Source organism: Natator depressus, chromosome 20, assembly GCF_965152275.1.
Source record: "Natator depressus isolate rNatDep1 chromosome 20, rNatDep2.hap1, whole genome shotgun sequence".
Lineage (NCBI taxonomy): Eukaryota > Metazoa > Chordata > Testudines > Cheloniidae > Natator > Natator depressus.
Window position 1 is genome coordinate 11188099 of NC_134253.1, and position 21137 is coordinate 11209235.

At 41.5% G+C, this 21137-nt stretch overlaps 1 protein-coding gene across 4 annotated transcripts in view; it reads left to right on the top strand.

Annotated features, from left to right (window-relative positions):
• The window catches only part of VDR (vitamin D receptor), a 122411-nt gene that overhangs the window by 51510 nt on the left and 49764 nt on the right, over positions 1-21137 (top strand). For all 4 annotated transcript variants that reach the window (XM_074934765.1, XM_074934766.1, XM_074934767.1 and 1 more), the window contains 2 exons: positions 9289-9360; positions 13084-13240. In XM_074934765.1, coding sequence (XP_074790866.1) covers positions 9297-9360; positions 13084-13240 — 221 coding nt within the window. In that variant the 5' untranslated portion in view covers positions 9289-9296. The remainder of the gene's footprint in view (positions 1-9288; positions 9361-13083; positions 13241-21137) is intronic.

Consider the following 21137-nt stretch of genomic DNA (forward strand, 5'->3'; position numbering starts at 1 on the left):
GTCAATGACAGGAAGTCTGATGTTGAGATGAATGATGTACTCATTCCATTGCAACTTTCTTAATAGGTTGAGTTTGATCATTAGCCTTTACTAGCATGAATTCCTGGCTCTTGGCTTTTGCTTAAGCCATAACATTTATAGCTGCTTGTTTACTTAATATCCTAACTAGTGAACCAGTTTAATCAATTCCTGAACAAGACAGTCCTATATTGTGATAGTGATACAGCAATTGCTATGCAGGCAATGAATTGGAGTGACTAAGATTCTTTAGAAAGAACGATCATCCAGTGAAGACATCTCCTTCATTCTGCCAAGACTTACTCAAGCTTGTCTGTCTTGCAGTTCTAGAGAGCTAAGCATGGGGTATAGCCATAGAAATTGTAACCTCTTGAGAAGCCAGTATACACACTATATATTTCTTCCAGGCTCCAGCACTTAACTAAAGATTTTTAACAGTTAGAAAGTTCAGTGATTGTTGCATGAAGAAAAATGTTTGACATCAGGAAAATGGTGCTGACTGCAGAACCCAAGGGAATCTGTTCTAATCACAGTAGCTAGAAATACAAGACTCAAGTAGATCAATCCAGTTAATCCTCTGTCAATGCAGTATTGTTCCTTTATACACGTCTCCAGTCTAGGTGTAAATGACCCAAGAGATGGAAATTTCTACCACTTTCCATGGGAGACTATTTTGTAACTGAATTGGTCTCGCTAAATTTAGGCTGAATATAACATGGGGTGAGAGATTGAGTATCCTTTTAATCCTTTCTTTGGGGAAGACTGTGGGCCTGATTATCCTTTGCCCTATATTTTTGGTAGTCTCCTACACCAGTGCAGAGAGGATATAAAATGCTATGAAACCATAATTGTTTTTATCGTGGTTTCATAGCATTTCATACCCGTATTGCATATGCTTTTCCCTGATATAAATGACTGTCCATGACACAGGACAATGCCAGATCAGACTCTGTCCATCTTACAAATATTTATTTAAATTGATTCCAGACTTTTAGTGAAATGAGAATTCGTCAACTACCCATTTCCCCCCAAGTTTAAAGCCAGCCTGCCTACCAAACCCTGTCAATTTTGAACCTAAGGGGTTAGTACCCATCTGCTTAAACAGATATCAGTGCTGAATGTCTGGATTAGATGCTCCTAGCACTATTCCATTGCCCTCTGCAGGGCCGGCTCCAGGCACCAGCTTGGGACGGCGGTTAGAAAGGGGCAGCAGTGTTTCCACGGCTGCGGCAATTCGGCAGCCGCCCCTCTGTCCCACTGGCTGCGGTGGCAAATCGGCAGCAGCTTCTCCCTTTTGCCATCCACAGCAGCAGTTTTTTTCCACTGCTTGGGGCGGCAAAAATCGTAGAGCTGGCCCTGGCCCTCTGTATGTCCATTGGTTGGCCTCTACTGTTGGTGATCCTTTTATTGATAATGTATTTCAGTGCTGGGAGGATTTCCCAAGATCTTCGGCATTAAACCAGCAAAGCCTTTGTTTCTCTTCCCATGTCTCTAAAGGTTGTCTATTAGCCTATAATAAGCAGAAATTCCATAGCATTCTCCATGTTATCCTTTTTTCCTTTTATGTCTAGTTCTTGTTTTGGAAGTCAGGATTCAGAAAGCCATTTCTCTTGCCTCACAGATTGAGAAACATGGTTATATTCACTTAGAGCCACTGGAAAGACGAGGCAACATCTGCCCTTTGATTTTGTTTACCCATGCTTCACGTCTCTGCATCTTCTCACTCTAATCTTCTAACCCTAAGCCTGATCCACACTTAGCTGGACTCTTAAGATTAATGGGTCTGTGCATGTTTCTTTTCAATAATGCCACTGTTTTTTTTTTTCCTGCCGTCCTGCATCATTCACATCTGTCTGTGATGCCCTCCTGATGGTGCCTTTGTGATTTAATTCCACTTCCCTTTCTGCAGCTTCATCTGAACCTTTGCACTTCCTCCTTCAGAAAGGAAAATCCTCTCCACTTTATGCTTACATAGACCTATCTACACACTAGAACTCCCCACAAGAATTGTTCTCCTTGTTTGTTACTCACTTACTTACGCTTACTGAGCCACAGCAGTTAAATCTGGCCCAGTCCCTGTGTCCCTCTGCCACCCCCACACATGAACTTCCGAACAGACTAGTAAACATGTGGTTTACCAGCCAGCACTTTGCCTTCTGTCACTCACCCTTGGAAACACAGAATCTATTCTCTGACAGAAACATTTAAGGTGGAGTTAAGGTTGAAGTTGGGGAGTGCATCTCTGACCTAATCCTGAGGGACCCCTCTTTGTCCTCCCTGTGATCCCATTTACATCATTACTTTTTAAAAGCTGTCTTCTGGAACTTCCCCAGTGCTTCAAGACTTACTGAAAATCAGCATTAATGGTCCAACGAGCTCCTCAGCCAACTTTTAAAATTTTTGGATGCAAGTTATCTGGACCTGCTAATATAAAACTGTCTTACTTTAGTAGCTTTTTTTTAACAACCTCCTGAGGTACTAGTGGATAATATTGGTCATCATGATAGTTGGTGTTCTCTTCACACCAGCAGCCCTAACCATTAAAGTTTTTGTAGGCATCATGGCAAAGGAAAGGTTTTGAGGCGGGATCTGAAAGTGGATAATGAGGTAGCTTTGTAGAGGCCCTTGATCTCCAAGTCCTAAGCTAGTTCCCTAACATCTATCTCTCTCTCCTTTTGGAGAAGAGTAGGGCCCTCGTAGATTCTTTGTTACAAATTTTGCAGGTCCATACCTGGGGTTTAGTGAATCCTACCTTTTAATATCACCCAGTGATGCTAATAAGTAGAGTGTGGCTTTTAACCATCCTGCAGAGGGATCAACTCTAAAATAGTTCTGGCAGACCTGATCACATTCATCATTAGTGGAAGGGTTTTTTTGCATGTCCAACATGCCTTGAGTCACTCCTACGTAAGAAGGATCAGACAGCCACAAATAAGAATAACATAAGAACGGCCCTACTGGGTCAGACCAAAGGTCCATCTCGCCCAGTATCCTGTCTTCCAGCATTGGCCAGTGGCAGGTGCCCCAGAGGGAATGAACAGAACAAGTAATTATCAAGTGATCCATTCTCCCTAGTGCTCATTCCCAGCTTCTGGCAAACAGAGGCTAGGGACACCATTCCTGCCCATCCTGGCTAATAGCCATTGATGGACCTATCCTTCATGAATTTATCTAGTTCTTTTTTGAATCCTGTTATGGTCTTGGCCTTCACAACATCCTCTGGCAAGGAGTTCCACAGGTTGACTGTGTGTTGTGTGAAGAAATACTTCCTTGTGTTTGTTTTAAACCTGCAGCCTATTAATTTCATTTGGTGACCCCTAGTTCTTCCGTTTGAGAAATTGAATATAGTATATTAGTGTTTAAAAGAATGTGCAGTATCATCCATGCTATGCAGATGACTTCCCCCCATGTATTTAATGTTTAACCATAGTGGCTTCCTTACTATATTTGCTTCCTCTGCGTATTCTGTTGGGTAGTGTCCCAATGCAGTGTTCTAATGGTTAATTATCATCTTAACCAGCTCAGTGTGGCTATGGTAGTTTTGTTTTTTCATTCTTAGTCAACCTTACAGTGGAAGGTTGTCATCCTAACCTTAAAATTTCCTAACTTTTCAAAGACTTGACTTCAGTTTGCTCTATTGGAATAGGACTTACTGAACTTTACCCTTGGTATAGCGCAGATATTTTTTTTTTAAAGCCTCTACGTAGACTCCACCAGGGCAAAAAAGTAGGTCAACTCCTACATACAGATGTGAAACTAGTTTGACCTTTTTTCCAAATCGGAGGTGCGTGACCAAGGACATCAGTTTTAAGACAAACAACTTGGGCTGTTTCAAGAGTTGAAGAATAAATGTTAGTTTGACGAATCAGCCACCTTTAATGGCGGGGGGTGGAAACTCCTGCAGATCTGTCAGTTTCATTATAGTATTGAGTAACAAATTCCAGGAATTCCAACATGAAATTGTGCTAAACGACCTAGTAATTCCCATGGTGATTGCATCTGATGTTCATCAGGAGAGCAGAATAATTAATTGTGTAATTTTAATGACAAACCACCTTTGCTTTTCATTAAAAGTTAAGTAAGCTAATAGCAGGAAGAGCGAGCTACAGGGATAAAGCATATACAGTGTAATTACAAGACTCAGTAAATGCCACCTTACTAGTAGTGAGCAGGGAAATGTAGCCCTGACCAACGTGCTCTTCTTTTCTGTCTAAATTTCACAGGCAGAGCAAGAACTAGAGAGCTGATAGCTGGAGTGCTCTTCTCTGCTTGGTGCAGGTGTACTGGCCAGAGTCTTATCAGAGCAGAGTTCAGTGACTCAGGGTTAGCATTGACTGGAGCATCTAGGCACTGAATATACCTGCAGAGGAAGTAGAGGTTTGCTGGGACCCCATGTGAGGAAGGGACAGTGGCCCTTCTCTTTTCCACCCTTCCCATTCAGCCCTTTCTCCCAGCAGAGGAGAAGAGAGGATAGCACTGTGCTCCTTCCCATTTCTGAAGGTATCTGTCAATTAGACCTTGGTGCCCAGGTACCAGAGTGATTAGAGATGGCTGTATTCTTCCTTCCGGTAACTTAACACTTGGGGGTGCCGGATGTTTATAAATGTTTATCTGGCCTTATGTAGATAGCAACAAAGCATGCTTTCTACCTCTTCATCTAATATTGTTTTAAGGGGTGCAGGACACTTCGTTCTAACATTGCACTCCTGTTTCCCTAAGAGACAATGTCCCACTCAGCTAGGAAAGCCACCTTCATTTTGGAAAAATTGAGTGCATTGTAATGTCCTATCCACATCCCTAGCACTTGGGTAACATGCAGAGGTGCTGGGGCAGCCTAGTTCCATCAGAATAGCGAGGGCACTAGTGCATAGCGATGACTAATTCTGATGGATGTTTTGTGTAGAGCTGGGGGAGAAAAGGAAGCTGTTGCTTGGCAGGGAGGGAGGATGGCAGGAAGATTGAGGTTGGGTGGATGCTGCTTTTGGTGTCTGAGTAACCTGGTTAATGAAACCTGTGGGTTACCATTTATGTAATGTCCCTGCTGATCAGGCAAACGAGCACAAAGGCTGGCAAATCTGCATCTTGAACCTTGGCAGCTATTTGAGAAATCCACAGCCTAGATTAGGGCAAGAATTAAAGCAGAGCAAACGTTAGTTTTGATTCCAGCTGGGATGTTCCTCTGTTAGGTTTGGGATTCTAACTCTCTAATCATTTGGAAAACCTGTGTTTTTAAAATACAAACATGGTGAGGGAGCCCAAATAAGGGGAATCTGCCCATGTTTCCACCCCCGTCCCATTTTTTCACAGTTGCTATCTGGTCACCCTACTTCTGACTCGGGCTTTTAAGCCTGCACAGCCCCCTGCCGTATACTGTCATGTTCCCAGCAAGCAAGTCTGCTTAAAAGCAAGCCCCTGGCCTGTCCTTTCTCTCCAAGGACCATGACACTGTTTTGGGGTTTTGTTTTTTTTACCAGTGACCACAGAGCTCTTTCTGAGCAGAGTACATTTATTTTTAGGACAAAAAAGGATATGGAGAGAGCATATAAAAGCAATAAAAGTTCCTATACACTGATTAAACATGCCAGAATTCACTCATCTTCCACACAGTGAGTCTGACAGGCCAACATTCCTTCCAACCCGTCAGCAAGGGTTGGGGCTTTTCCTGGGACAGAGAGTCCTGTCCATTTGCTGAATCAAAAGGAAGACCACAAGTCCATTTAATTTCATCCTGTTCTACCAAAAGTCCTTTCTTTGTTTCCTAGTCTTTAGAAAATCCAGCTTTTCCACTCTGTGCAAACTACCCCATGGGGTGAAACTTCTCTAGAATTGTTTATGATCTTTGGGTAATTACCTCCTGCTGTTTTTAGTTCCTGTAAGAGATGTGGTACCCCCCTACCCCCGCATAACCCCTCACTATGGAGTAGAACACAATCCTATGTAAACCATTCATAAATGTAGTACTGTGGTCCCCAAAAATATTGCATGGGTTGCAATATCTGTCACAAGGATACAGTGATTACTCCAAACAAAAAATACCATCAGTGGGCAGTGGAATCATTCTAAGGGTGGCCCTCCTCCTAGCCATGTGTTGTCTCTGGCAAAAGACATAAGAAGGGGAGCAGCTGGCCGATCTTTGTATTTGTATGAGAGATGTTCAAAATCCTAAGGATGGAGCAGATGCAAAGAAGAGAGAGCAAGAAAGAGGATCTGATTCTCCATTACCCTGTCCCTTGTACATCACTTACACCAGGGTAAAATGGGTGTAAAAACTGCTAAATCAGAATAGCAGGACATCTCACTGGTCTGAATGACTCCAGAAGGTGCAGAGCAAGGACACACTGGCCCAATGACTTTCTTTACCTACTGTAGTGCTTTTCATACTGTAGGATCTCAAAGCACTTTACAAAGTCAGCAGCTACAAAACGCAGGGATCACTTAATCCAGTCCCTAAATTCCAACTGCCTCTTAAAACAACCACTAAACTCTCCTTTAGAAGTAGATGGGGCATCACACAGCAGTTCAACACAGGAAGTGAAGAAAAATCCTTTAGACCGGCCAACTCTGTGGGAACTGAGTGAGTCAGAGAGCTGAAGTGTTGCCATGATACCAAGGCTAACATCCAGAGTCTTGGTTTCCCCCTGTCCCCTCCTCTTCTCCCCCCCCCCCCCAAAAAAAAGTCAGGGGACCTTTAATGACAGTAAGTAGCCAGGACCTCCAGTTTGGTATTGTTTAAAACACATCAGCATCCCTGATGAAGTGTTGTTACCATCTCAGAGGGGAGAGTGCCCCCTGTGGAATTGCCAACACCATTGTCTGCAGAATCTGTGTCCTTTGGAGTTCTTCTATCCACATGCTACCCCAACCGAGTCCTGCTTAACATTTGAGATCTGGCAGGATCACCTCACAGGGTAGCAGAGCTGCAGGCAAAGGAATAGTATGACTAGAAAAAAAGTCTATTTTTGTCAAGTTTAAACACGGATCACTGAATGTAAATCACGTTTCTGTATGCACTGATTGTCGTAGATGTAATCATATTATGCAAAGTTCATAAACAATTTGAAAAACCAAGGGAGCTCATGTAACTGTATTTTTCCAGGGTTGTCCCAAATTTAATTCTTCTTTAAATTTTTGGGATACAAAATAGTCTTGTAAATCCGTATCGTGAATTTGCCTAATCTCTGCCCAGGCTAGCCCTGTGCCCCAGGGTTCTTTGAAAGCTGCCAAGGTACAGCGTGTTTCACAGCAGAGCAGAAGCTGTTGTTGGATATGGAGGGGGAAATGGTCATTTTAAAAACTGGTTTGCAATAGAATAAGTCCAGACTCCATTTGTGACTGGGCCCCATTATGCTGTGTATGTGCAATAGAAACACAAGAGACAGACCATACCCTAGAGGGATTACAATCTGAATTAAAGATAAAAAACAGCAAGTGGATTTAAAAAAAAAAGAGGAACAGGGAAGGGAGGATCAATGTAACAGTAATAGGAACATCCATTTTTATAGGCTAGCTGTGTGCATAGTTAGATGGGTTAGAGATTGTCTTGCTTTTTAAAATAAGGTATAGGCATAGATATAAAAAGTCTCCATTGACCATCTACGCAGCCATTATTAGTTGAGTTAACCATATGGTAGAGACTAATTTTGAGGGGAGACTTCCAGGAGGGCAGGGTAGTGGTTTGATGGACTAATGTCCTAGCAATACCTTTTTCCTCTAACTTTTAAATGTGTAACCTCTTATAAACTTGATTTTTCATTCTTGTACACTTGCATGGCTTTCACTTTCATAATGTCTAGTATATCTTTATTGACCTGAGATGGTATTTCCTATGGAATTTGGGCACCTAACTCCTTTTGCCTCTTTCAAAAATACCCTAAAATTTTAGGTTTGGGGGGTGCTGTATAAGAGAGGTGCAGTAATTGACACCAAATGTTACGATTGGTAGAGAGACACCTCTAGTAGAGTGTGTCAAACCTATCCCAAAATATTTTGGGTTATTATCCTCAATTCTCTATATGTTGGTACATGGGAAGCAGATCTTTATAGATGGAATTTTTTAACTGAAATAATATACATTTTGTCGTTTTTTTTTTTTTGTTTTTTTTTTTTTTTTTTAGTCAAAAGTTTAAACTCTCTTAACAAAATTCTATTCTACGCTTTCTGAGAAAAGGATTAATGGAAAGTATTAAGTCAGAGTAACTTCAGTTTAATAAAAGTATTCTATAACTTTTCATTTGGCCTTTTTGATCTAGCAGCTGCACAAATAGTGACAAGACTTAAAATCTCAGCCTTCAAAACAGGAAACTGACAGTGGTGAATCACTGCAGAAAATGGGGAAAGAGAAGTTAGTGTGGTAGACGAGGTAAAAAAATAAATTATATATAATTTTTTTTTTTTTTGGACCAACTTTTGTTGGTGGAAGGTACAAGCTTTTGAACTATATAGAGTTCTTCAGGTGTGGTGAAGGAAGCAGAGCAGGTGCATCGATTAGTCTACAGTTCCAATGTGGTTGCACCAAAGCAAAAAAGTAACCCATTCAGTTATTTCTGGGATCTGAGCATGCACATATTAATCCACTGTTGTCCTGTAATCCTGCCAATAGGGCAGCCAGATAAAGAAATAAGGCCCCTGTTCCACAAGGTAGTTAAACAGGCACCTTAACTTTCAGCATTTAAATGATCCCACTGACTTCATGTGTATAGGCTTTGTTGAATCAAGGCCAAAGCTGGGAAAAGCCATTCAGCACCACTTAACTCCATCCCACACAAGCCTGCCCGTGCCTCAGTGTTAAGCACTTGACGAGCTGAATTGTGAAACTTGCGTTTATAGAAAAATGTAATCAAGATTAAAGAAACTAGCTGTGTGTCATTCTCATCCTTTGTTCTTCTTCCTGTGTCTTTGAGCACTGCATGGATTCTCCCCTAGCATTGCTCTAATTCTTCTAGGAACGTGCTTGGTCTGGGCATCTGGAGGGCAGTATGCCCTCCTGTTAGCAATATCTCTTAAAGTATCTACAGGAGGTAGGGTTATGAGAACCTCTGTGCCATGGGAAGCTGAACATGACATTTGGTGCTGCAAGAATCTTTTTGGGTGGAGTGGGTTATTTTGAGAACACCACACCCAGGTAATGAATATTGCTTACGTCAATAGATCAGAGTTAAAGGCAGGAGTAAATTCCCAGAATTCAGGCAGAATCTGAGATTATCCATTTGACTTGCCTGACAATCATTTAATGTTTTGAGAAATTACATTGTCAAACATTTTTGACCACAGGTGGTTCCATGTCACAGCTTCAGAACTGTTGGGGAGTATACCAGGATGGTGCGACGCATGTTCTGGATGCCGGTAAAGTCGTTTTTGTTTTTGTTTTTTTTTCTTCTTACAGAAGGAATATCTGGCTGTAGTGTGATGCCTATAGCTTACTCCTGCAGTATGTCAGGAAAGAGGGAGATCTTTGTGAGTTTCTAAAATAGCTGGGAGTGAATTCTGTAATTTTTGGCTGGGGTTTCTGTAGGACTATAAGGGAGTTCAGCACTTGGGTCCCAATGAATTTCAAGGGAGTTAGGCACCCCAAATCAGTTAAAACTCAACTGATCCAAGGCACCTTTGCAAATCCTAGCCCTGGAATGCACTTTCTTTGTGTGTGTTTACTCTGAAAAACATCCACTGTGTTAAGGGGTAAAACTTTCAAGAGTGCCTAAACTGCTTGGGCACGCAAATCCAATTTTCAAAAGTGACATAAGATATGTCTACACTTAAAATGTTACAGTGGCACAGCTGCAGCAATTCAGTGTAGATACTTGCTACAGCAACAGAAGGGGTTCTCCCGTCTGTGTAGTTAATCCACCTCGGTAGTTAATCCACCAGCAGTAGCTAAATTGACAGAAGAAGTCATCTGTTGACTTAGTGGTATCTGTATTGGGGGTGATAGTAACTCAGCCAGAGGTTAGAGGTCTATTACAGGAGCGGGTGGGCTAGGTTCTGTGGCCTGTGATGTGCAGGAGGTCAGACTAGATGATCACAATGGTCCCTTCTGGCCTTAAAGTCTATGAATCTATGAGATGGAATACCTACACCGACAGAACCCCTAGGTAATATCCTCACTGAAGCGCTACAGCAGTGCATCTGTAGCACGTCAAGTATAGACAAGCTCTTAGTCTAAAAAGACTCTCAGAATTTCAGTGGGACTCTAGGTTCTTGAGTGTCTATGTCACTTTTGAAAAATAAGACTGAGGCTCCTAAGTCACTTGGGCTATATGTTTAAAGGTAACACCCAATGGGTGTTAGGCATACTTCTGAAAATCCCACTATCTGCCTAAATACCTTTTTAGAAATCTGGCCCTCAGGCACTTTTGAAAATCTTACTCAAGAGCTTGCTTTTCTGTGCATTGATTTTCAAACAGCTTGTACAGAGCAATTTTCCAATCACTTTATGGATTACCTTTCTATATTAGCTGGAAACATTTGTTCACTTCTTTTAAAGTGCATTTAAATCGAAATTTACAAACTGCTGAGTTTAAAAAAAAAAAAAAGCAAAGGCCAATAATACTGTACTGAATGCCTTTTTATTGCTCATGTGATTATTGAATCTGAGGCCTTGGTTGTTGATTAATTGCTGCCCGAAGAGAGCATTATACAGGACAAGTCCAGTACTCACTGAAAAAGGCTTTCAAAAAGTGGAATAGCTATTCTGATCACTTGAAAGGTACAATATTATTCCTCATGGAAGTGGTGGGTAGCTAATGAGCCTGATTAGATTACTACAAGTAGGCATGTAGATTAATAGACCCTTGTCTTCTATTGAATACAGATTCTCTATTTAAGTAGTTTGAATGTTAGTTATAAACCGAAGATTTTGGCCCTGGTTCTCATGTATATCAAGGCAGCTCTACACTGTTCTTTAAGGCCCCTTGATGCTGCCAGAGCCAGATAAAGCTGCCTTCAACTGAGAATCAGACATTACGATTCCCTCATGGCTGCTAAATTAACATGAGTTACTGAGGAAACCTTAACACAGGAGTAAGTTACATTCAATGCTATTGACAGAGAGAGTCTGTATTAAATAGTGCACAAGTGTGTTACTGTCGCATGTTCCAATCCTGTCTAAGGCATACTTTTACAGAATTTGACTAGTATATTTAAATACTAAACTTACTTAATCTGATGCTAGGAATAGTATTTTCAACACTGAAAAGACAACATAAAGTTAGAGATCCTACAGTAACATGCCTGTATTGCACATGTCATCTGTTAGGTTACACATTTCAATAGCATAATTAACAAAAATACTTTCTGCTTCTATTTGGGGATCTTAAGTTTGTACATTTAATTTTAAATTAAGACACTCAATCCCTCTGAGAGAGCTAATACCACTTTACAGATGGGGAAACTGAGGCACAGAGGTGCTGAGACTTTCTTGAAATTGCACAGTGAGTCATTGGCAGAACTAGGAATGGAACCCAATCGCCTTTATCCACAGTGCCTCTGAAATGTAACCTCAAAACTCTATGAGCCAGCTCAGCTCCCACTTTAGGTACCTGAATAAGTAATCAGAGTCTGATAAAACCTCACCTCCCAGCCAAATGCTGTTTGCTTCCCTGGAAAACAATGGGAGCTTTTGGGTGCTGAGCACTTCTGAAAATCTGATGCAATGTGGAAATTAACATTTGCAGAATAACAATAACACTTGCATATTCTGATTCTAGTTCAGTAACTTGCTGCCATATAATCTTCCTTTGTTTTTAAGCTTGGATGTTGGGTCAGGGTAGGAGAGAGCAGAAGACTAAAATGCTGGTCTTTCTGCTGATTTCACTGACTGGTTCCACAGTTTGAAAGTATGCAAAGAGATGAACTCCACAATCAAAAAGCAGCTCAAAACCACATCTATGTAACTAGATGTGGAATCTATGTAACTAGGTGGTGGAATCTCCTTCCTTAGATATTTTTAAGGTCAGGCTTGACAAAGCCCTGGCTGGGATGATTTAGTTGGGGATTGGTCCCTCCTGAGGTCCCTTCCAACCCTGATATTCTATGATTCTATGAACTGACCAGCAGGGATTTTATTGAATTGGTGCCTTCTAGTAAAAAGTCCAAACTTCGCAGGTAGGCACTGTGTGTGTCAAGCAAAATGTGCCGTTGCATATAGTTTTTTGTGTTTGGTTTTTTTTCCCCTCCATATTAGCCCAACGACTGTTCTCCAGCAAGGCCTGGACACCATGGGAAGTTCAAACTTTTAGCCATTTTTGAGTTATCAAAGTTCAAAAAAAGGATCTTCAGTTGTCAGTTTTCAATGAGGAACTTTAGACACAGTTATGAGCATGCTGTTGTATTGTAATAATGAGGTTATAATAGGCATCTACATGTACACTTAATTCTAGCGTTCGCTGCCACAGACGACATACTATAGTATGTGCAATGTCTAAATTTCTTTTTGTGACACACCAACCCTTTCCTCTTCATCCCTCTTTTAAAACAAACTACCAACCAAACATACAAAGAAAAAAACCCATTATTTAAGAACCAAGACATAAAAAACCCCATGCTCACTTGACTGACGGTGTTTGACTCGTGTTTGCAATTTTACTCATCTCCTCGTAAAGGTGGCACGGCTGTACTTGGGTCACTTCCTTTTTCTGCAGAAGGGAAATTTTACTTATTTCTGGTGAGGTGCATGTTTTCCAGTTGGTGTAAATGATGAAATCTTAATGCACAACTCTTTCTGAAAGGATCATATAAGGGTAGGGACAGAAGATCCTGACTTCAGATTGGGCATGGCTATATACATTCCCTAGATCTTAATAAAAAAAGACTGTTTCGAGGTGCATGTGGTCAAATTGGGAGGGTGGGTGGAGTGGAAATCAGCAATGCAATTACTGGGTAGATGAGCATAATTTGCATGTGTACATTTTTGTGATTCCATCATATTCCTGTGTATATGTTCCTTATACTATACCGAGGTAACACAAGTACTTTTGCCAGTGAGTCAGCAGAAACCCAGTGCCTCCATCTTCAATTTGCTTAACAAGTCTCTGTAATGAAAAGATCTCTAACCTTCTTGCTTTTTCTCAGTCTCAGAGATGGAGGTGCTGGCAGCAAGTACACCTCTTCCTGATCCAGCCAATGAATTTGATAGGAACGTTCCCCGTATCTGTGGTGTCTGTGGGGACAAAGCTACTGGCTTTCATTTCAATGCCATGACATGTGAAGGCTGCAAAGGATTTTTTAGGTAAGTGATGTTTTTGAGAGTGAAAACTAATTAGAAACCAGCCTTCATTTTTAAAATAACGAACTCTGACTAGTTAGGAAGATTGAGGAAAGGGGCTGCAACTCTGCTTTTTGGCTCCTGGTTAGAAATAATCAACATCTCTGCAAAATTGGACGTCATGTACGTTTGAGAGAACTTGTCTGACAGGTACACTAATCTAAACCTTTGTGCTGATGCAGGAGGCTGACTAATAAAATTGCTGAAAAGTCCAGCTATGCCTCCATCCCCATGCAGTAGGTGTTCTATGCAGTAAAATGCTACTAGCTAACACAAAACAGCCTATATACATGTGGAAGGGTCCTTGTATTATATGAGCAATAGGGAGTTGTACGACTGAGAGAACTGTAAAGCAAATAAATGCCTCTCACACCCTACACCAAGACTTACCTGCCACTTTCTAAACCTACACAATAGCTGCAGTTTAAAAAAAAAAATGTTGCCATATGGCACCCTTGAGACTTTTTTCTCTAATGGAAATATCTATGCAATACTTTTTGTCACATAATAGAACATTCACATGGATATTGAACTCTGTATAAAACTTTTTAAAAACTTGCTGCCCAGATTCTCTTTGCACAGCTCTGGCAGTGTCAAGGGGCTTTACAGTAGGCATAACCTATATTTAGACCCATTTTGAGGCCTGTTACATTGCCAAAATGGTGTAAATGAGAATCAGGCCCATTAAGTTTCCCTTGCATTGGTTCATTTCCTTTCACTCATGTTGTTTCTCTCCTGTTCATGTTGGCTTCTTTTTTTTTTCCCCCCTCACCTTTCAATGCCTATTCCTACCTCTACACATAGGCGCACACATATAATAAGCCCCTTCTATAATGGAGAACACCTGTTAGAAGGTTCCACCAGGGAGCAAACTCTCCTCCTTGTCATTCACGTAGGGCATAGGCCTTTAAAAGGGATTTAAGTGGTGCATAAGCTTTGTACTGCCCCTTTTATTAAGGGCAAATTTCCCTTTGGGAGCTGTAGGGGCAGCTCTGAGTAAACTTGGAGGGTTCCAGACAATAGGGACTTCTGTATGCCAATTATCCCCTCACCCAGCAATTATCTGCAATGAAGCAGTTGTATCTATTTTACAGAATATTTCTGTATTGACAAACTAGAGGATTTGCATGGGAACTTCTCCTGTTTGGTACAAACTATATAATGACTAAGAGCTGGTGTAATTAAATAAGCTAATAGCTACTATGTGACTAATTAAGGCAAAACTTACTTAAGCATTTAGCATTGTAATTAGAAGATAGTAGCAGGTGGTGGTAGAATTAAGTAAACAAAGTTGGGGTGGACAATTTCATAACTACAATTTGAGCTGGAGTCTTAAAAACCTTAATTTCTATTGCTATAGGAGCCAAGTAGTCACAGGAATTACTGGACTAGATGTTTTTGCATACCACAGCCTTGCTGCTTGTTTTCCAGTTGGGTTACAGTGCAGCTTGGCTAACTAAAACAACATTTCCTCAATTACTGTAGCTAAATGAGTAACTCTCCTTTCATGTGCTCACTTCCATGCACATGTTTAGCGTCATCAGCTAGTCAGGCACATGCAGTCTGGATGATGCATATCAAGAATTTTGTCATGGTGACACAGAGAAGGGAATAAATGGCCAGTTTTCCTTCTCCCTTAGTTTCTTATCCATGAGTGCTTCCCTTTTTGTTCAGAGGGTATGCACACCTTCTGAGACTCTGGTATTGTGGCTTGGCCTTTTTTTTTGTACAGATTAAACTATTTTGATCAGGAGGGTGATGTGTGGGGTGTTTTGTGTGTGTGGTTTGTTTTTTTTAAACACCGGTTATAATTAAAGCTGCACAACCCCCTAGTGTGGTCTCAGTTATACTGGTATTAAGATAGGCTGTATACACACCTTTTTATACTGGTTTAACTGCATCCGCTCTAGGGGATTGATCTATTAGCTATATCTGTTTTCTAAACTAATACAGTTAAAGCAGTACAAACACTGTGCCTACACCTGCTCGGTTATTCTTAAGCAGTCTCCATGGGCCCTTATAAAGACTTTAACATTTGTATCTTCAACTTAAGGACTTGCTTTCTTGACTTGCTTCTTCTCTTCCCTTTTTAAAGCTCCCTTTTTCCAAAACATAGTGTTAACCATGGTAGTTTTTTGTACCTTTCCTCTTCTTCGTGCCCCCCAATACCCCCAGTATGTTCTGCTTTGGTCCTAGTTTACAAAGGTTTCAATGATTTTTTTTTTTTTTTTTTGAAAACAATGTATTGAATTTTTTTAACTGGATATTTATGACTCAAGTTTCCCAGGGCCATTCCACCCAAAGTAAAAGCTCATCACTATAAAACAGCTTCCACAGGTGCTTGCTTCCTGCCCTTTTATATAGCCCTAAACCCCACCACTTTCCTGTTTTCCATGGCAGCATGTTAACCTCCAGTGAAACAATTTGCCAAACACTGCAGACAAGATTAGCTCACTTTATTGATCTGTGTGTGTGTGTGTGTGTGTGTGTGTTGACTTATCCTGAAACACTACCTTGTTCCTCTGCATTTTAGACCTGTTGAATTTAACACTTAAGGTCCTGTCCTGAGGTGGCTTACATCATCAGTACTGGCTATGCTGGGTGTGAAGAAAGTAGTTATAGTGAAATCTGGGGCGGGGGGTAAAAAACAACTAGTTCAAGACTCCAGGGCAGAGCCAATCCCACCCTGACCTGCCTTCCCTGGCCCACATGAGAAGCTTGTTCCCCCTCCACCCCTACTGGGTCCTGCGCCTGCCTCTTATGGAGAAACAGCAGTCAAGCAGCTGCTAAAGGATGCATCAATGGCCAGGGGCAAGGTACTTCATGCAGTCCAAACCGGCTCTGTACGATATAGCCACCTGCCAGCTGAGTGCTCATGGGAGAGGAGTGCAAGAGTTGCCACATACTGGATGAAGGAGCCCAGGGATTGTGTGTAACAGAATAGCTTGTACTGCTGCCCTTCATGGTAGCACGTGAGTGCCTTCCACATAAAACAAATGGCGGAATTTCTAGTGGACTTCATGGTGTTTCTGGCTCCTTTTCCATTGTGGGGTTAGAGAGACTTTTGCACAGGAAGGTAGATTCTTAATTTTGGAAGGAGGGCTGTGGCAGTGGCAGCCACTGTGAATGTCATTCTGGCAGTAGTAGCAAAACTTCGCCAAAGAGGCTTTGCAATTTTTCCTGAGGTGGCTGGGCTGCTCTTGAAGTGCCCTAAGAAGACTGCACTGCACCTGCAAGAGAGCATGGTGAAGGGCGCGTGTTCTTCTAAACTGTTTTCCTGACTTGAAAGCTGGCTTTGTTGGCACATGTGTAAATCCTAAAACTCAAGGCAAACATGAGATGCATCTGCACCATAGTTCTGAAGTTATGAATGTTTGAAACCAGCAGGGCCTGGGAGTACCTTTAATTCCTACATATTTATGAGGCGATGTATTCATCCATACAGAGGTACTGAAATGTGTACTTAGCCTATAGTACTAACAGACACTAAATAACCTTTGGCCAATTGGTGTCTCAAGTCACAGTTGGGCAGTTTACTAGTGACATTGGTAGGCATCAGGTGGCCTTTTGTTAAGCAGTGGCTGCTCAGTATTTCTTAAACGGAGCTAAATTTGTCGTACACAGAATAAATCTGGAGTGACTTTCCTGAAGTCAGTGGAGTTATTCTGGATTGACACCAGCATAACCAAGTGCAGAACTTATCTCTAATCTCTTCACCCAACCCTTTCCTCTCTTTCCCTATCCCTTACTGTTGACAATATCACCAGTCATCCAAGTTTGTCAGCTTGTCTCTCCATGGCTTGTCCTTTTTCAAGATCTGTAGTTTCGTTCCCCCCTCTAAAATCCATTCTTTCCTCCATCCTTATGGCCCTATCTTGGTCTGTATCTACCTTATCACTTACCCCAATTTTTTTTAATCTCCTTTCCTACATCTCTCCTCTCCCCACTCCAATCTGTCCGAAAGGTAGTTGCCAAGATCACTTTCCTTCCACCCTGTCTTTGACACCCATGTGCCAAATCCTGTAACTGGCTTCCTCTCCCCTTCCACATCAAATTCATGCGCCTGGTCTTCCCCTCAAGGTTCTGTTCAATGCTATTCCTGCTTCCACCCATGTTTTACACCCCATCCTATGCCCCATACAGTACCCAAGCTTCTCTACTGATGGCTTACTTCCCCTCTCTCACCCACTCCTGACTTAGAGATGGAGTGAAGCTTTTACCATTTAAAAAAAAATTCCCATAACTTTGAAAGTTTTTTGCAATTTCTGGAAAATGTTGGCTAGCTCAAGTTTAACTTTGCTGGGTGCTCTTCAGTAATGCTCCCCAAGTGTTTTTTTCCTCCCCTTCTGAAACTTCTAAAGGTCCATTTGTTCTTAAAGGATTCCATCTACAGAGACTATCCTTCCTTTCCCCTCTCCCCTCCCCCACGCACACATCCCCTAGCCCTGGCTCCCACCTGCGCATTGTAACTTCTGTGTAGTAGGGAGTCTAACTCTGGCACATTTGCAGTGTTACCAACCCTCACGATTGACACAACATGAGTCAGACCCCCCCCAAAATCATGAGATTGGCTTAACAATCATGAGGATTTTTAATGAAAAGTGAGTTCCCTTTATTTCTCCTCCAGTTTCTGAGCCTTTAAGGTGCTCTCAGGTCACATATCTGCTGACCGTGGGAGCCCATCATCATGGAGGCCCGGCAAGGAAGGGCTGCCGCTGTCCGCCTTGGGGCTGGCTGACCATGATCTTAAGTAAAATTATTAAGCCTGGCTCATGATCGCGGGACAGAACTCTCCAATGTCAGGATTTTTTTTCCCCCCCCCATCTGTGGTTGGGGGGAAAAAAAATCTTTGACATTGGAGAGTTCTGTCCCGCAATCGTGAGTCAGGCTTAATACTTGTACATAGAAAGCCCGTCTCTCATGATTAATTCGCAAGTTGGCAGGTCTGCCATTGTAAAGGGTCTTGTATAACTATGTGAACGATTACTAAGAAAAAAATAGTGCTCTGCTTTTATGCACGCTAAAAAAATGACAGAACCGTGAAGTAGGTTTATCGGTTTCAAGGCTAGAAGGGACCATAATGACCTTCTGCATAACACAGACCAGAGAATTTCACCCAGGCACGGTATGTCTGTGAATGGGGAAACACCTGCATAAACTGTTCATTTTTTAAAACGAATGTAATGAGACTGCTGCAGACAAAACCAGGATATAGAAAAAAGAAACCAGGCACAAACTGCCCCTCTGGACTTTTTCCTCTTTCTGTCTTAGTTCAAAGGTCTGGCTGACCAAGCCGGTCCTAATTCTTCCTGGCAGGAATGCAGTTCGGGGCCCTGATTAAATGCATTTCTGGGCAGGGTGCAGTTGTCTCTGTTGCATTTGTAACCCAACCCCTGGAACATGAAGCAAAAGTGCAGGATGGAGTTTGCAGCAATTATTCCACTTGTGCAAACAGACATAAGGGTACAGACAAAAGGGTTGCCAAAGAACTACAGCTCTGCCAACTCCAGCCTTTCAAGTGGGTGCCACCAAGGGCAAATCTCTAGGAACTCTTTTAACCTTGCCATGTGTCTGCTGCTCATGTATTTGCCTGGGGACAAACATGCTTGTTCTCTTAGCTGTGCGGTCGCCTCTAAAGTCAGAGTTACTGCTCTTTGCTAGAACAGAGACCCACTCTGTCTGCCTCGTGAGTATTGCAGCTCTTCTTGGTGCTTTTCTATGTCCCAGGGATCTCATGGGGACCAGTTAACCCCAACTGGTTTGTCCTCGTGGGAGAAGAGCGTATTTTGTCTCCTGGGATGGTTGGTCCTCCCCCTCCCCCGCTCTCCCCCCCCCCCCCCCCCCCAGTGTCCATATGGCAGTTCCTTTTTAAGCAAAATATTCTTTAGCTAGGAAATGAAAAGAAACAAACAGTAGAGCTGTCAAGCAATTAAAAAAATTAATCATGATTAATCGCACTGTTAATAACAGAATACCATTTATTTAAATATTTTTGGATGTTTTCTACATTTTCAAATATATTGATTTCCATTACAACACAGAATACAAAGTGTACAATGCTCACTTAATATTTATTTTTATTACAAATATTTGCACTTGTAAACAAAAGAAATGGTATTTTCAATTCACCTAATACAAGTACGGTAGTGCAAACTCTTTATCATGAAAGTTGAACTTACAAATGTCAAATTATGTACCCAAAAAACCTGCATTCAAAAATAAAACCATGTAAAACTTTAGCGCCTACAAGTCCACTCAGTTCTACTTCAGCCAATTGCTCAGACAAACAAGTTTATTTACATTTGCAGGAGATAATGCTGCCCGCTTCTTGTTAACGTCACCTGAAAGTGAGAACAGGTGTTTGCGTGGCACTGTTGTAACTGGCATCGCAAGATATTTACATGCCAGATGCGCTAAAGATTCATATGTCCCTTCGTGCTTCAATCATCATTCCAGAGGACATGCGACCATGCTGATGACAGGTTCTGCTTGATAATGATGCAAAGCAGAGCGGACTGATGCATGTTCATTTTCATCATATGAATCAAATGCCACCAGCAGAAGATTGATTTTCTTTTTTGAATGTTCTGGTTCTGTAGTTTTTGCATCTGAGTGTTGTTCTTTTAAGACTTCTGAAAGCATGCTCCACACCTCGTCCCGCTGAGATTTTGGACAACACTTCAGATTCTTAAACCTTGGGTCGAGTGCTGTAGCTATTTCTAGAAATCTCACATTGGTACCTTCTTTGCATTATGTCAGATCTGCAGTGACAGTGTTCGTCAATCAAACAACATGTGCTGGGTCATCATCCGAGACTGCTATAACATCAAATATAGGACACAATCCGAGTAAAACAGAGCAGGGGACATACAGGTCTCCCCCAAGGAGTTCAGTCACAAATTTAATTAACATACTATTTTTTTTAATGATCATCATCACATGTCGTCTGGAATGGTGGCCGAAGCATGAAGGAGCATACAAATGTTTAGCATATCTGGCACGTAAATACCTTGCAACGCCGGCTACAAAGTGCCATGCAAATGCCTGTTCTCACTTTCAGGTGACGTAAATAAGCAGGCAGCCCCATCTCCCGTAAATGTAAACAAACTTGTTTTGTCTTAGCGATTGGCTGAACAAGAAGTAGGAATGAGTGGACTTGTAGGCTCTAAAGTTTTACATGGTTTTGTTTTTGAGTGCAGATATGTAACAAAAAAAGTCTACATTTGTAAGTTACACTTTCACAATAAGGATTGCACTCCAGTACTTGTATGAGGTGAACTGAAAAATAGATTTAAAAAAAAACTATCATTTTTACAGTATAGATATTTGTAATAAAAAATAATATAAAGTGAGCACTGTACACTTTGTATTCTGTGTTGTAATGGAAATCAATATATTTGAAAATGTAGAAAACATCCAAAAAAATTAATAAATTTCTGTTGGTATTCTATTGTTTAACAGTGTAATTACAATTAATTTTTTTAATCACAGTTAATTTTTTTGAGTTAATCGTGTGAGTTAACTGAGATTAATCGACAGCCCTAATAAGCAGACACATCAAATAGACTGCTAAAGGCTGGGCTAAGAGACTCAATTACGAAGGTGACAGATTGGTGCAGTAGCTATGAAGCTAACCAATGCACTTTCCCTTTCTCATGGTTATTCTCTTAGCTCCCATGTCAGGCTGTCAGTGGGGTTTCCTGTCTGTTCCTAGGCCTGCCTTTCTCACCTGTTAATTTCCGTGTTCTCTTGTCATAGAGGTGTGACTTCCTTTTGAGCTTGGTGGTAAGAGGTGTTGAAGGTTTATTTAGCAATACTGAAACACGCAAGGATAATTACAATGGCCAGTTACAACACTTTT